This window comes from Cervus canadensis, chromosome 2 (assembly GCF_019320065.1).
Source record: "Cervus canadensis isolate Bull #8, Minnesota chromosome 2, ASM1932006v1, whole genome shotgun sequence".
Lineage (NCBI taxonomy): Eukaryota > Metazoa > Chordata > Mammalia > Artiodactyla > Cervidae > Cervus > Cervus canadensis.
Genome location: NC_057387.1, coordinates 24,200,581 through 24,217,957, shown reverse-complemented (window position 1 = coordinate 24,217,957; position 17,377 = coordinate 24,200,581). Strand labels below are relative to the sequence as shown.

General features: G+C 37.7%; 1 protein-coding gene across 1 annotated transcript in view; it reads right to left on the bottom strand.

Annotated features, from left to right (window-relative positions):
- Positions 1-17,377, bottom strand: part of SPAG17 (sperm associated antigen 17) — a 232,357-nt gene that overhangs the window by 109,381 nt on the left and 105,599 nt on the right. The window contains exons 16-18 of the mRNA XM_043459617.1: positions 14,157-14,218; positions 13,476-13,589; positions 3,084-3,238 (exon numbers count right to left, since the gene is read on the bottom strand). Coding sequence (XP_043315552.1) covers positions 3,084-3,238; positions 13,476-13,589; positions 14,157-14,218 — 331 coding nt within the window. The remainder of the gene's footprint in view (positions 1-3,083; positions 3,239-13,475; positions 13,590-14,156; positions 14,219-17,377) is intronic.

The window sequence follows — 17,377 nt, the reverse complement described above, 5'->3', positions numbered from 1 at the left end:
AGCAAGTGTCTTTTAATTTCATGGTTGTAGTCACCATCTGCAGTGATTTTGGAGCCCAAGAAAACAAAGTTTGTCACCGTTTCCCTTGTTTCCCCATCTATGTGCCATGAAGTGGCAGGACTAGATGCCATGATCTTAGTTTTTTTAATGTTAAGTTTTAAGCCAACCTTTTCACTGTCTTCTTTCACTTTCATCAAAAGGATCTTTAGTTCTTCTTCACTTTCTGCCATAAGGATGGTGTCACCATAAGGGTGGTGTCAATCTTAACAAGCATGGAGTCAAAAACTGACAAATTTATAGGAAGAAATCTACAAGTTCCATCACACATTGAGTTTTTTTTTAATCATTTCTCATTAGTTGACTGACCAAGTTTTTAAAAATCAGAAAGAAGTGAAGATTAAGAACCTGTATTCAAAAACTGAAGAATATACTTCCTTAACACACAAACTTGGAGTATTTATAACAACTGACCACATATTAAGCAACAAAGTGGATCAACAAATTTCATAGCATCAGTATTCTATAGAACATGTTGTCTGACTGCTACTTTTGAAATTATAAACTATAATAAAAATGTAACTCAGCCAAATGTTTAAAATAAAAACACACATTTCTATGCAATCCATGGGTCAAATAAGAATGATGGAAATGAGAAATGAATGATATAGCAGCATTGTTCAAAATAGCCAAGATATGAAAGCAACCTAAGTGTCTATCAACAGATGAAGAGATAAGATGTGGTACGTATACATAATGGAACACTACTCAGCCATAAAAGAGAATGGAATTGTGCCATTTGCAGCAACATGGATGGACCTACTATGTTTAGTCAAATAGGTCATACAGAGAAAGACAAATACTGTTTGTTATCACCTATATGTGGAACTTAAAAAAGAAAGCAAACGAATGAATATAACAAAACCAAAACAGACTCACAGACACAGAAAACAAACTAGTGGTTACCAGTTAGGAGAGAGAAGGGGAAAGAGGCAAGATAAGAACAGGGGTAAAGTGCTCGCTTCGGCAGCACATATACTAAAAAAAAGAATAGGGGTAAAGAGGCACAAACTACTAGGTATAAAATAAACTACAGGGATACATTGTACAGCACAGGAAAATGTAGCCAATATTTTACAATACTTTAAATGGAGTATAATCTATAAAAATATTGAATCATAATGTACACCTGAAACTAATATAATAGTAAATCAGCTATAATGCAATAAAAAAGAATGATGTGTTCAAAAAAATGAACAATAAAATTCCATCAATCAGATATTTTGTAGTGCTAAGGTGGTATTTAAAAAGAAATTTTTGCCTTAAATACTTGTAAAGCCACAAAAATAACTCAAAATCTTGAGATAAAATTCTAATTTTAAAAGTTAAAGGACATTGGAATAATCCAAAGAAATTGAGAGAAAATAAATAATAATAAAGACGAGAGCATAATTTTAAAAAATAAAAAGGAGAAAGGATCAAATGTAATAGTTGCTTTAAAAAAAATTAACAAAATTGGCAAACCTTTGGCAAGACTAGTCCAGAAAAATAGAGAAATCTCAGTTTAAAAGCATTAGGAATTAAAACAGATATATGTAACACAAAAAGCCAAGAGCATATTGTAATCCACTTTATGCAATAACTTTGAAAACAGGTAAAATGGTCAAATTCCTAGAGAAATACATATTATCAAATCTAGTTCAAAAATACATAGCAAACTCAGAGTCTAATAATCATGACAGAGGTTAAGTCAGTAATTAAACATCTTCCCAGGTCCAGATGTTCTTATTTACAAATTTTACCAAATGCCAAAGGAATATATATATATTAGTCTTACATAAATTCTTTTATAAAATAAGAAAAATAGAGATAAAAAGGGAGAATATCCACCCATTAATTTATGAGGCTAATAAAAATCTCAATCTCAAGCCAGACAAGAACATTTAAAGATGGGATAAATTATAGCTGAGTCTTACCCATGAATACAGATGGACATATTCTAAGTAATATATTAGCAAACCAAATGTAGCAATATATAAACAAGATAACATAATGGACAAATTGGATTTTCATAGGAATGTAAGTTTGAACATTAGAATATCTATTAATAAAATTTCACGCTTTAACAGATTAAAGGAAAAAAGAGAACATCTAAATTGATGCAGAAAAATCATCTGATATTATTTAATAGTCATTTATAATTAAGCACCTAGAGCAAACTAGCAATATAAGAAAATTTTCTAACCTAATAAGGAGCATTTACCTATGGCAAAAAACCGAAAAAATACTTAATAGATGAATATTCAAAACCTAGAATAAGACAACAATGTTCTCAAAGTTGTACTGAAGTCTTAGTCAACAAAGAAATGAAAAGCGTAATTACTGTCAATGAAAAACAAAACAAAGGAAAGCACAGTTTAATACATTAGCTTGGCATACCTATCGTGTATCCTAATTTTAAAAAACCATCTTATGACTTTAAAGTGTGTGTTTCTGTGTATATGTATGCACACAGTCCATTTCTCCAATTTTCTGTAGGTCCATGGTCATCCTCTCTGTATCCCTTAAGACTAAATTCTATATAAATAACAAATACTGAATATACATTAACCAGTACAGAAAAATAATGAAAAGTTCTCATCACTAATGAGAAAGGGGAGAACAATTTTAAGATAGCAATGAAATAATTAAGGAGCTGGGAAGGAAAAACAAATCACTGATTCCTAGAGGTCTCAGTTTGCTGGGGACCTGAGGGCATGTGTCGTTCAGTTACCCTAGATAAAGTGGAGTTACCCAAAACCTGCATATGGAATGCCATGTTTTGTAGTTCCTACAGAGGCTGTTATATTGGAGTCTAAATGAATCAAGTGTAATTTAATAATAACCCCACGAGATTCAATGGGGCCAGGAATGACGTCTGTCTTCTTCAGTGCCTGGCACATAGCATTCAACTTGGTGACCTTCACTGAATCTGCGGTACCGCACAAATGTTTTTATTGGGTTGAACCACTCAGCTTAGGCTAAGGAACTAAAAACCAAGTAACACGCTAACTAAGATAACTAACTAGACCATCTAAGTTGGTTACCTGAATCCAACATTAGAGTGAAGGCCAACGTTCCAGTATTCATGATGCAGACGTTGTAAATTCATTGGGTTATGAAAGACCAACAGTAAAGAGTTGTCTTGTGTATGGTAATAAGAATCAATACACCTGTATTGCTGATCGGCTTCTTGAAGAACCTGAAAATCAAAACAAATGTGTTGTTTTGTCTTTTTTTCCCCGAGAGCAGGGCCTCCGGCTAGGGCCTTTCTCTGCTTCCTCCTCTTTCTCCCTGTATTTCCATGATGCTGGTCAAGTGAGAGCAGAGACGGCAGATATTTTCAGGAGCATTTTAGTAACTCTTGTAAGAAAACCAAATCCTAGGCTCCAAGCACAGAGGTACTTGTTCAAGTCTTTTTCATTAATGCTGGGAGATAATAAAGTCTAGGAGTCATTTAACACTTTCTATACCCTCATTTTAAGCTTCTCTGGTAGCTCAGCTGGTAAAGAATCCACCTGCAATGCAGGAGACCCTGGTTCGATTCCTGGGTCAGGAAGATCCCCTGGAAAAGGGATAGGCTACCCTCTCCAGTGTTTTTGGGCTTTCCTGATGGTAAAGAATCCGCCTGCAGTATGGGAGACCTGGGTTCAATCCCTGGGTTGGGAAGATTGCCTGGAGGAGGGTATGGCAATCCACTCCTGTATTTTTACCTGGAGAAGTCCATGAAAAGAGGAGCCTGGTAGGCTACAGTCCATAGGGTTGCAAAGAGTCGGATACAACTGAAGCGACTTAACACACACACACACACACACACACACACACACACACACACACACCCCGTCAGATAAATCATCTCATTTTATTATAAAAACCTCATCAAATAAAATGGTATGATTATTTTTCCCATTTCAAAATATTAAAAGCTGCATTTTTGAGTCTCATTTGTGGCCAAGAGAGAATAAGAGACTTGTCTAAGAGTATGGAGTTCCTAAGTTCTGGTACAAGGGCTTATACCAGTCTTTTGACTCTAAATGTCACATTTCACACCCCACACAGTGCTCTCCACTAGAGCACGGTGTGGTGCAGAGACATACTGTGAGTGGTCTTCTTACTGCTTCTACACAACTTCTATTCCTGATCCTTTCCAAAACATTTTATCCTCAGCACTGCAATTGCAGCCACAAACAGAGGGGCCCTGTGGGCAGCTGCCTTTTCATTATGCCAATCAACATAAAGAAATACGTCCAGAGGGAAAGAAATTAGACAGTTGTGGGGTTTTGTTGTTTTTTCTTGTCCGTATCAATTTGGTGGAAGCAGCTTTCTATTCTCCACTGTTTGGATGATCTGAAGGCATGGAATTGCATATTATGTCAGGAAAGGACTATTTTACTTTTGCTGTCAATTGCACACTGGTAGTATACCTAAAATAATACATTTACTCCCCAATCTAATCCCCTATATGTCTTTATGAAGCGGCATTTAAATTTTAACAACTGTTCCCTGAGAGCCAATACAAGAAACACATATGTGGTAAATTTGTTTTCTTTCTCTTTTTTTTTCAGGCTGCACAGTGCAGATGTGGGGATCTTAGTTCCCTGATCAGGGCTCAAACCCATACTCCCCTGCAGTAGACTATTGGACTGCCAGGGAAGTCCCGACATGGTAAATATTTTTGCATTTAAAACATTTTGCTCTGTGGGGTCCTATCCATTACTTTACTTTTTTTGGCAAATTCCTTTCAGATTTTAAATTAGAAAACAAACAAACAAACTTCTATTTTTGATGAATGTGTAGGTGTTCTCAATCAATATTTGATAAGGTTTTATACAATTTCTTTCTTTTCCTTTTAAAAAATTTGGCCACAACATTGCAAATCAACTATACTTCAATAAATTTAAAAAATTTGGCTTTTACCTATTATTATGTATTAATATTTTTCTCATTAATTTTTTTCATTAAAAATGGAGACCTACTACATTCACAGAAAAACAAAACAAATCAGAAAGCTAAGACTTTTCTTTAAAATATGATTAAGATTTTTACAGAGGATTCTGGAGTTCAGAGATGTGTGTTTAAGAAGCAATTGATGGAACACCTGATATGGAGAGAATGGATTGAAGTGGAGAGAAAGTGAAATAGGCTGATGATATTACAGTAGATGGGGAGGATGGTAGTTGGATTAAAGTAGCAGCAGTGGAGATGGTGAATAGCCAGAGGTAATTTGAAGTATACCCTCAAAACTCGATGATGGATCAGATATGTAGAACAAAGGAAAAGCTGAAGTAAGGAATGACTCTCAGCCTTTTTGGCTTGATGTTGACATTTTCTGAGATGGATGAGGGGAGAAGCATGCTTAGGTGGGAAAATTATTTGCTTCATGTGGGACACTAAATATTTAAGATGCCTATCAGAAATTCACTAATGCAGAACTCAAGATAGAGATAATTTGGAAGATAACTTTTATGAGTCATCAGGATTAGACAAATGTAGTAGATAAAATCATTAAAAGAATGTTTACAGAGGAGAGAGGACAATTCAAGACTGAGGCTTGAGGCACTTCAATATTTAAATAGTAGGTAGAGGAGAAGTACTCAACAAAACTCCAGATGGAGCACTAGGAGGAACCCAGTATGGTGCCTTGGAAACCAGGAGTGAACAGTGTTTTGCGGGGAAGTGATCAGCTTTGTGATGAAAAGGTCAAGGAAGATGAACAAAGAAGTGTTCATTAGGTTTGGCAGGACAATTACATGTGATCTTGAAAACTGAAGCTTCAGGACTTCCCTGGTGGTTCAGTGGCTAAGACTCCAGGCTCCCAATGCAGGGGGCCTGGGTTCAATCCCTAGTCAGGGAATTAGATTCCACATGCCACAACTAAGAGTTCACATGCCGCAACTAAGACCTGGAGCAGCCAAATAAATAAATAAATAAATATTTTTTAAAAAGAAATAAAAGTTAAGCTTCTGTGGAGTGAGGAGGACAGGGCTAAAACAAAATAAAATCCGAAATGAACTTCCAGTTAAAAATGAAAGATTAAACACATGCACTTCCTAATCCCTCACTAAAGGAACAGTCAAATTCGAGTTTTAATATCACAAAGTTGAAGCCCAAGGAAGACGAGACAAAAGAAATATTGTGGAGGCTAGAAAGCAGAAGAATAAATGGTAACTGATTTAGCAGAACATGGAAAGTCAAATTCCAAGATTAGTTTTAAGAGAGACCAGAAGGAACTTTGTGAGCAGAAACACAGAAAGACTCAGGAAATGGCGGAGTTAGGTACCTCTGAAAGTGGAGTGAAAGTGGCAATGAAAATAGGAAGATTAATGTCTTTTAAGAAGCCTCAACCATTCTGAGCAGCCAGGGGACTGCCCATCTCTCACATCAGCAGAAGAAAGGAGGATTATTACTATAGAAGCTGACCCTGTGGATTTTTTAAGGGGAGGGACCCTGGGCACCACTGAGGGAGAGCTGTACTACAGAAAAAAGAGAATTCTGTAAAAGTTGAATTGGCATGGTCTAACAGAAATATAAGGTGAGCCACAAGTGTGAGCCATGTGAGTGATTTAAAAATTTATAGTAGTCATATTTTAAAAGTTAAGGTAATATTAAACTATATATTTTATTTAACATCAATATAAAAATTGCTAAGTACTCAGAAGCTACATGTGACACTACTGGCTACCACACTGGACAGTGCAGATCTAGACACTGGGTGGGAAGAAATCTGAAACTCCTTTCCTCCATCATTCTTCAGCTCCTAAAACTCTGACAAGCTATGTCGTGGGAGATAAGATGTCAGACTTTTTTCCCTAGAGACTATAAATGGTACAAGAGTATAGAATTAATACATCAACATTCACGGGTCTTTCAAGAACCGCCGCCCCCCCGCCCCGCCAGCAGCCAAATCACCCAACAACAAGGTCAGGTTATTGACAACTTTCCCCCACTTTGACTTTATGTAGCACTTCCTATCATATTTTTTTAGTATCTCATTATGAATGTAAACAAAGAGGCAAATATCACTAGATGCTATTCTTCAATATGAAAAATGAAGACACCCCCCCTCCCCACACACAAAAAAATAGTTAAAACCTGGGGAAAGGAGTTTTCAGGGAGAAGACTTCAAAGGACTTTAGTATCCTCATAGAGATAGGAGAAGATACGGTACCAGGGAATGTGAAGAGTATGTTTTATAAATGTAATTTGTAATTATAAATATAACCTTATGATATTAATATTATAACAACAGATACAGAAGACTTGATAGAAACATTCGATGAAAGCAGAGACATATTTCCAGAATAAGAAGAAAAGCTGTTGGAAACTTGGAAGGAAAGGATAAGGAAATTGGAAGTTCAGTCTAGGAGTCCAATACCAGAACAACAGGAGTTTCAGGAAGAAAGACTAAAGAAAAGGGAGGGGAGGTGATTATTAGAGTGATGACTGTATAATATTTCCCAGAATGTAAAGATCAGAGTTTCTGGATTATACTGGGCTCCCCGGGGCAATATTAGGAATAGAACCACACATCAAGGCATATCAGCAGGAAATCCAGAACACTGGAACAAAAAGAAAATCTTAAAGACCTTACAGAGAGAAGAAAAAACACAGGCTCAACTGATCAGGAATCAGAATTTCATTGTTTTTTTTCTTCTCAAGGACAATCTGGAAAGCTAGAAGAATATTGAGGAATGGCTTCAAAATGTTGAAGGAAAATACTTTTTAACTTAGCATCTTATATAAAGCCAAACTGGCAGTTAAAAGTATAGAATTAAGGTATTTTCAAACATCCATCACCTCAAAAATTTACCTGCCATTTATGTTAACTCAGGAGGCAACTTGAAAAGACAGTTGCCTACAAAAAGAGAGTAACCCAAGAGAGAGGACAGCATGGGATGTAGAAGACAGTATCTAACTGGAAATAGAGGCAAAGGATATGGCCAGGATGACAGCAAAGGGGATGGCAGGACCACAGCTGTGTAGCATGCTCTCTCTGAGAACTGTTAGAATTTTCTTTGCTGCTTTGTATAGTAGCTTCTGGCAGTGGTCATCAATCCTTGGTGTATTTTAGCTTGGATCTGCATCATTCTAATCTCCACCTCTCTGGTCACAAAATATTCTCCCTGTGTGTCTTTAGTTGGTTATTTTCTTCTTCTTACAAGGATATAAATCACATTTGATTGAAACTGACTATAATGACCTCATCTTAACTTGATTACATCATTTAGACACCTTAATTCCAAATAATCCACTTTCAGGTCCTGGGTATAAGGAGTCTAAAAAACCTTTTGAGGGACACTGTTCAACATAAAACAGTTCACACTGATAGTGAAAGTTGCTCAGTTGGTCTGACTCTTTGCAACCCCACGGACTATAGAGTCCATGGAATTTTCCAGACCAGAATAATGGAGTGGGTAGTCTTTCCCTTCTCCAGGGGATCTTCCCAACCCTGGGATCAAACCCAGGTCTCCTGCATTGCAGGCAGATTCTTTACCAGCTGAGCCACAGGGAAGCCTATGGTTCACCTTGTGGCCTCTAAAATTCATATCTTTCCCATGTATAAAATATATTCACCCAATCCCAACATCCTTCAAAGTTTTAACCCTTTCCAGCATCAACTCTAAGGCTCAAATGTTATCTAAATATCTTCTAAGTCAGTTATGGGTGTGACTCAATTTCCTGTCCATCCTTGGGCAAAATTCCTGTTCACCTGTGACCCTGTAAACCCAGAAAACAAGTAGAGGGCACGCAGAGGTTCAGAATACACAGGAAAGATATTGCTTAGACAACACAACTGATGGAATACCTGTTAGGTTTGAATGTACTGAGCAGAGATTTACTCTTAAGTAGAGAATTTGGGGGAGAGTAATGACAAATGTTTATCAAACTAAACAAATAAAAAGGAAATGTAATCCAGGATACTACACAGTGCAGCTGTGAATCAGTTCAGTTCAGTAACTCAGTTGTGTCTGACTCTCTATGACCCCATGGACTGCAGCATGCCAGGCTTTCCTGTCCATCACCAACTCACAGAGCTTACTCAAACTCATGTCCATTGAGTCGGTGATGACATCCAACCATCTCATCCTCTGTTGTCCCCTTCTCCTCCCGCCTTCAATCATTCCTAGCATCAGGGTCTTTTCAATGAGTCAGTTCTTTGCATCATGTGGCCAAAGTATTGGAGTTTCAGCTTCAGCATCAGTCCTTCCAATGAATATTCAGGACTGATTTCCTTTAGGGTGGACTGGTTGGATCTCTTTGCTGTCCAAGGGACTCTCAAGAGTCTTCTCCAACACCACAGTGCAAAAGCATCAGTTCTTTGGCACTCAGATTTCTTTATAGTCCAACTCTCATTCATACATGACTACTGGAAAAACCATAGCTTTGACTAGATGGACCTTTGTTGGTGAAGTAATGTTTTTGCTTTTTAATATGCTGTCTAGGTTGGTCAAAACTTTTCTTCCAAGGAGCAAGTGGCTTTTAATTTCATAGCTGCAGTCACCATCTACAGTGATTTTGGAGCCCAAAAAGATAAAGTCTCTCACTGTTTCCATTGTTTCCCCATCTATTTGCCACGAAGTGATGGGACCAGATGTCATAATCTTGGTTTTCTGAATATTGAGTTTTAAGCCAACTTTTTCATTCTCTTCTTCCACTTTCATCAAATGTTTCTTTTCTTCTTCTTTGCTTTCTGCCATAAGTGTGGTGTCATCTGCGTATCTGAGGTTATTGATATTTATCCCGGCAATCTTGATTCCAGCTTGCACTTCATCCAGCCTGGCATTTTGCATGATGTATTCTGCATACAAGTTAAATAAGCAAGGTGACAATGTTCCGCCTTGACGTACTACTTTCCCTATTTGGAACCAGCCTGTTTTTCCATATTCCGTTTTAACTGTTGCTTCTTGACCTGCATACAGATTTCTCAGGAGGCAGGCCAGGTGGTCTGGTATTCCCATCTCTTTTAAGAATTTTCCACAGTTTGTTGTGATCCACTCAGTCAAAGGCTTTGGCATAATAAATAAAACAGAAGTAGATGTTTTTCTGGAACTCTCTCGCTTTTTCTGTGATCCAACGGATGTTGGCAATTTGATCTCTGGTTCCTCTGCCTTTTCTAAATCCAACTTGAACATCTGGAAGTTCACGGTTCACATACTGTTGAAGCCTGGCTTGGAGAATTTTGAGGATTACTTTGCTAGCATGTGAGATGAGTGCAATTGTGTAGTAGTTTGAGCATTCTTTGGCACTGCCTTCCTTAGGGATTGGAATGAAAACTGATCTTTTCCAATCCTGCGGCCACTGCTGAGTTTTCCAAATATGCTGACAAATTGAGTGCAGCACTTTCACAAAATCATCTTTTAGGATTTGAAATAGTTCAACTGGAATTTCATCACCTCCACTAGCCTTGTTCATAGTGATGCTTCCTAAGGCCCACTTGACTTCCTTCGCATTCCAGGATGTCTGGCTCTAGATAAGTGATCACACCATCATGATTATCTGGGTCATGAAGATCTTTTTTGTATAGTTCTTCTGTGTATTCTTGCTACCTCTTAGTATCTTCTGCTTCTGTTAGGTCCATTCCATTTCTGTCCTTTATTGTGCCCATCTTTGAATGAAATGCTACCTTGGTATCTCTAGTTTTCTTGAAGAGATCTCTAGTCTTTCCCATTCTATTATTTTCCTCTATTTCTTTGCACTGATCACTGAGGAAGGCTTTCTTATCTCTCTTTGCTATTCTTTGGAACTCTGCATTCAAATGGGTATATCTTTCCTTTTCTCCTTTGCATTTCTTTTTCTCAGGGATGGTCTTGATCATAGCCTCCTGTACAATGTCACCAACCTCCATCCATAGTTCTTCAGGCATTCTGTCTATCAGATTTAATCCCTTGAATCTATTTGTCACTTCCACTGTATAGTCATAAGGGATCTGATTTATGTCATAACTGAATAGTCTAGTGCTTTCCCCTATTTTCTTCAATTTAAGTCTGAATTTGGCAATAAGGAGTTCATGATCTGAGCCACAGTCAGCTCCCAGTCTTGTTTTTGCTGACTGTATAGAGCTTCTCCATCTTTGGCTGCAAAGACTATAATCAATGTGATTTCGGTGTTGACCATCTGGTGATGTCCAGGTGTAGAGTCTTCTCTTGTGTTGTTGGAAGAGGGTGTTTGCTATGACCAGTGTGTTCTTTTGACAAAACACTATTAGCCTTTGCCCTGCTTCATTCTGTATTCCAAGGCCAAATTTGCCTGTTACTCCAGGTGTTTCTTGACTTCCTGCTTTTGTATTACAGTCCATTATAATGAAAACATATTTTTTTGGCTGTTAGTTCTAGAAAGTCTTGTAGAATTTCACAGAACCATTCAACTTCAGCTTCCTCAGCATTACTAGTCAGGGCATAGACTTGGATTACTGTGATATTGAATGGTTTGCCTTGGAAATGAACAGAGATCATTCTGTCGTTTTTGAGATTGCATCCAAGTACTGCATTTTGGATTCTTTTGTTGACTGTGATGACTATCCCATTCCTTCTAAGGGATTCTTGCCCACAGCAGAAGACAGAAGGGTCATCTCAGTTAAACTCACCCATTCCAGTCCATATTAGTTCACTGATTCCTAGAATGTCTACGTTCACTCTTGCCATCTCCTGTTTGACCACTTCCAATTTGCCTTGATTCATGGACCTAATATTCCATGTTCCTATGCAATATTGCTCTTTGCAGCATTGGACTTTACTTCCATCACCAGTCACATCCACAACTAGGTGTTGTTTTTGCTTTGGCTCCATCTCTTCATTCTTTCTGGAGTTATTTCTCCACTGATCACCAGTAACATATTGGGTACCTAGCAACATGGGGAGTCCATCTTTCAATGTCCTATCTTTTTGCCTTTTCATACTGTCTCAGCTGTGAATAGCACTTATCTAATTGAAATATGATAAATCTTGAGATCTAATAAAAAATTATGATATGATTAAAAGTTTCAGAGACTGACAAGGTTTGAGTTTATGAGTGTGTATATGTATAGGTGGAGAAAGAAATGGCAACCCACTCCAGTACTCTTGCCTGGAAAATCCCATGGACAGAGGAGCCTGGGAGGCTACAATCCATGGGGTGGCAAAGAGTTGGACACGACTGAGCTACTTTATTTACTTACTTATGTATGTATAGGAGTGTATGAGTGAGTGTATGTGCATGTCTCAGTGTGTTTTATAAGGGGGTGGGCAAGCTGTTTTTTCCAGAGGGAGTCAATTGATGATGGTAACTAAATATATTGTTATTTAGAAATAACTGAGTTAAGTAACAAAAGAAACAGGTAAATACCTTGAAGATTTTTACCTCTGGGAATTGTATCATGGCATGGGTGTGTGCATGCTCAGTTGTGTCTCTTTGCGACCCCATCCACTGTAGCCTGCCAGGCTTCTCTGTCCATGGACTTCTCCAGGTAAGAATACTAGAGTGGGTTATCATTTCTTTCCTCCAGGGGATCCTCCCCACCCAGGGATTTGGCTCCTGCATTGGCAGGCAAATTCGTTACCACTGAACCACCTGGAAAGCTCCATGGGCATGGGAGGGACCTGGTATTTTTCACAAGACTCTTTACACAATGTTTTGGTTTTAAAAAATAAGTGGATGTAAAATTTTGATAAAGGTAAAATTTAAATTAAAAGAATAAAAGAAAACAGTGTACAAGTTTTTGCATAAAATGTAAAACCAACAAAAAGAGCTTGCTTTTTGCATAGTGGTTATTTTGTGTAGTGGTTATTTTGCATAGTGGTTAAGAGCACAAGTTCTGGGTCTGATGTCTTGGGTTTGTATCTTGCTTCTCTCATTCATCAACCAGTGAGTCCCTTTCCAGTGTGACCTTGGATAAAAGTTACTGGTGGTTCAGGTGCCTCAGTTTTCTACTATTTAAATAGTTTCTACTTCATAGGATTAGAAGAGATTAAATAAGCTAGTAATACGTCGCACAGAGTCGGACACGACTGAAGCGACTTAGCAGCAGCAGCAGCAGATGTTAACTGCTCAGTAAATGTTAGCCATCAAAGTTTACACTGAATTGTTAATTGCATCAGAAAATATTTAGAAATGTTGTGAAAACTGAAGAGAGCTAACAGGCAATATGGGGAAATATAAGGTTGCTTCCCAATAACATCTTACTTTTATTACTACGTTTTTAAAAAAAAAAACATGTGCAGCAGTCATGCACATATCTTTTTTTTTTTCTTAAGAGACTTCATAAAAAAAAACATCCTTTAAGAAAGTATATTTTAATCTATTTTGGGCATGCATAGCACAGTCTGGGAATAAACTCACTTTATAGCTGAAGTAAATGGGAATATTGACCTGAAATAGATCTGAGAGTGACCTAGAAGTGAACTGTTCTAAATCACACTGAGCCTCCCCAGACCAATCTGATGAGACTCATAGCCCATTAATACCTGAAGCAGAACTTTTGGTTTAAAATGTTCAGTAAAACTCCAGTCCATTAGATTGCGTTGCTGGGTTTTCTTTATGTCGTCTAACTCGGCTTCTACAGTCATCTTCTTTGGTTTCTTAAAAAAAAAAAAAAAATCAGAGGAATACAATTTCAGCTTTAATTTGTTTAAGTCCAAATGAAGCCCTCTTGGACTCCATCAACTAACCAGCATGCACTCCATCTAATTGGGGGAAATCTGCATATGTATAAATCCATATGGCAACATTTTAAGAGAACTGCTGCCAGAAAAAGTATGCCTTTGACTCTTTTTTTTATGGGCAACATAATCTAAATATTTTTATTGTTAGGTTATACTCTTCTGAGTCCTGTTAGCAATTATAGGCAGGTTTTCTGAACTCACTTCAAGACAGCATTAGTTTTACATAGCTGTATGGTCAGCAGGTGTTCGTGACGTTGCCAAGCCACACTGTCTAGAGAGAAGCATGGAGCCTGGAAGTTTTGCTTGAGCGGCTAGTGAAATTAACTCCTTTCTCTCCAGTTGGAACCGAGCTGGGGAGGGGGGTGTCTGAACAATCCCTTCTCCTCTAGTATCAGCCCCTTCCTGCTAAGTTTCTCTCTTTTTTAGTTCATGGTTTTCTCAGATCTTACTGGCATCAACACTTTTAGGGCAATAATTCCCTACCTTTTCAAGAAGATCAGCATTTGTGACCGCTTCATCTTTGATCTCATTGTTCATGGTCTGCTCTGTAAGTCAAAGACACCAACATCCAGTTGTGTTTGGGCTTTGTTCTCTCTTTGGTCAATGCTGTGCCTTTCTGTTGCCACGTGATCTATGTTTCTGTGCTGAAAAGGTAATTCCTGAAAGGCATGTTTCATGCCTCCAAAAAGGTGTTTTTGTCAATAATTCTAAATTAGTGTCTACCTAGAAAAGTTATACTAAGTCTTTTGAAAAGAACCCAGCTCCCTATATAATACATTCCTAAATCATATATTAGATATTCTGCCTTCAGACTGTATGGCTCGCTTCTGACAATGTACTTTTATCTTGCAAGCTGCAAATATTTACTGATTAAACTATGTCAACTGCTCACCACACACTGTTGTCTGTTATGATGCTGGTACTATCACAAAGCCTTTTCAAATTTCTGGGTTGTACCTCATCAGTGACAGACTAGGACAGCGGCAGGGATGTATGGAAAGGAGAACCACCTTACAAAAGCACCTCCTACTAGAAAAAGCAATACCAGACACTATCCTGTTAAGCTTTATCCACATTCATTAACAATTTATTAACTTAAAACCCATTTAATGGGCATCTGCAGATTTACAGAGTTTTTAAAAGTTAGTTAAATGAATAAAATGAATAGGGAGTTGCATTCCACGGGGCCCCTTATCATGGACATACTAGCTCTCCCTGTGACAAAAGAGTATACTTATATGATAACCGGGACTGTGATAATGGCCTTGAGTACTAAAAACATGCCATAAATGGAGAGAGAAGAAAGAGACTGATGCTGTTGATTTCTGAATCACCCTGTCTCAGTAAATCTTAAAGTTAACAGATATGTTATGTAGAGGAATTCCATGATGTATGAGTTTCACATGGATAAACAGACACTTAACTGTGAATGTTTCAGAATTTGTGATATGCTCTTGTGACTGTGAATCTCTAAGAAAGAAAGAAATCAGGGACATAGCATATTCCAAATCTGACCAAAGTAATAAAGGGGGGGGAGGTTTGAATCTTGTAACATATATGTCATACTGCTGAAAGACAGCCAGTCTGACTATTTATCACCCTCAGAATAACAGCAAATTAATCCCTAGGAAGTCATATATAAAGTGGCTCCAGCTTGACTCTCCAATCACACCTCCTTCCACTCTCCCTGGCTCATTCCACTCTAGACTCACTGGCTTGCTTGTTGTATCTTGAAGTTTTTGAACTTGATTTTCTCTCTGTCTGGAATGCTTTGCTTTTAGATAGTCATCTGTTTCAAAGCCTTCATTCATATTGCTGTTCAACTGTCACCTCCTCAAGAGTCTTCTGCTTCTTACCCTGCTTGATTTTTGATCATAGCATTTATCCATGCCTAATAATATTTGTCTGTCTCTCCATCTCAAATGTGAATTCCTGGAGAATAAGAACTTCTATTTTCCCTAACCATACTCTGAGCACCCAACACATGGTAGGAACTCAGTAAATATATATATATATTTTGACTGAGAGAAATCTACATCATGTATTAAAACTGGAAATAAATATCGAGCCACATAGAGAGTGCAGAAATGTGGAAGAAATCCTACAACAAAAGCTTATTTGTGGGGTAAGCATAAGCTCAGCTGGTAAAGAATCTGCCTGCAATGTGGGAGACCTGGGTTCGATCCCTGGGTTGGGAAGATCCCCTGGAGAAGGGAAAGGCTACCCACTTCAGTATTCTGGCTTGGAGAATTCCATGGACAGTCCATGGGTTCACAAAGAGTCAGACATGACTGAGCAACTTTCACTTTCACAAGATCTAAATTTTCATTGTGTGGCAAAGAGAACCACATCTGGGCTTCTAGAGGGAATAGCTAGTTACATCTAAGCAAGATAGGCCAAATATTTTACTTGCCTCGAGGAGCATAGCTACTTATATTTTTGCTACTAGTTCCATCTCACCTTGGGCTGGTGAGGGTGACAGCATGAATGTTCCATTTTGATTTATAAGAAAACTATAAATGCAATTCAGTTTTAATATTTATATAATACAGACACTCAAGAGAAAACTCAGGCCAACTATAACTCTAAATAGACCATTATGTCCCAAGTGTCCTTGAAGCAATTGATATGCAATCTGTGGAATAAAAATTATTCTATTCTATGGGCTGCCAGATTTCCGGGAGACTTAATATTCCCTCCTGTGTCTAAGGATCCAATAGAAAAAAAGTCTCCAGTTTAGAAAATACATTTTAAAAAACTGTGCATCAGATATTTTGTCAAAGGAAAGAACATTCTAAGACTAATCTGAACTCTATTTAGTAGTAGAGTAAAAGTCTTTTTCTTCTTTCTTCCTGATTTCTTCCTTCAACCGCATAATCCTTTGACAGTGTGATTCAGTAGTTTTTGACACATCTGGAAATGGATGCATTCTCATCCCTTTGAAAAACAGCTTTCCTAATCTGTTTTACTTTAGAGATAACAAGATCCCTCTGCAAAGCAGTTACTTTATTAAAAAAAACACTCAACAAGCATAAAGGGCACATCTAAACCTATAGCCTCATGGTTATCAACTCTCAGGTTTTTCATAAATATCCAATAGGCCCCGTCAAGTTCAAAAGCAGTCTCAGATGGAAATCTACTGTTTGGTTGAGAAAAGCACAAGTATTTAGCCCTTCAAGTCCAGGAACAGGCTTTTCTATGTATTTGATGCTGAGATGGCTGTACAGGAAATATATGAACAATTTCTGCTTTGTTTAGAGATTTAAAGTGGCTGCTTCAGAAATGTGACCCAGTTAGGGGAAAAATGCAAAAACAAACAAATAAACAAAAGATTAGCAACAACAAAAATTTCCCTTACATGTAATAGCCTCAGTGAGGCATCAAGAGTCAGCTACCCATCTCCATCCAAATGTAACAATTCCTTGACATAGGCCAGCCTACATCAGGTAGAATCCCTCACAGGCCATGGGTTCAAGATTGCTTGGCCACTAGGATACACTGTCCATTATAGCATTTTTAGCCATGATGATTTAGGGAATTGCTATAAACATTTACTTTACACCAGGATTCAGAACACAAATTTATGTGGTTTGACCACCAGGTGGCAAAAGTTGCCTGAGGAAAACTATGTACAAACTGCTCTTAAAAAAAAAAAAAAAAAAAAAAAAAAAAGGCAAAATAAACAAACAAAAAACCCCTCAGGC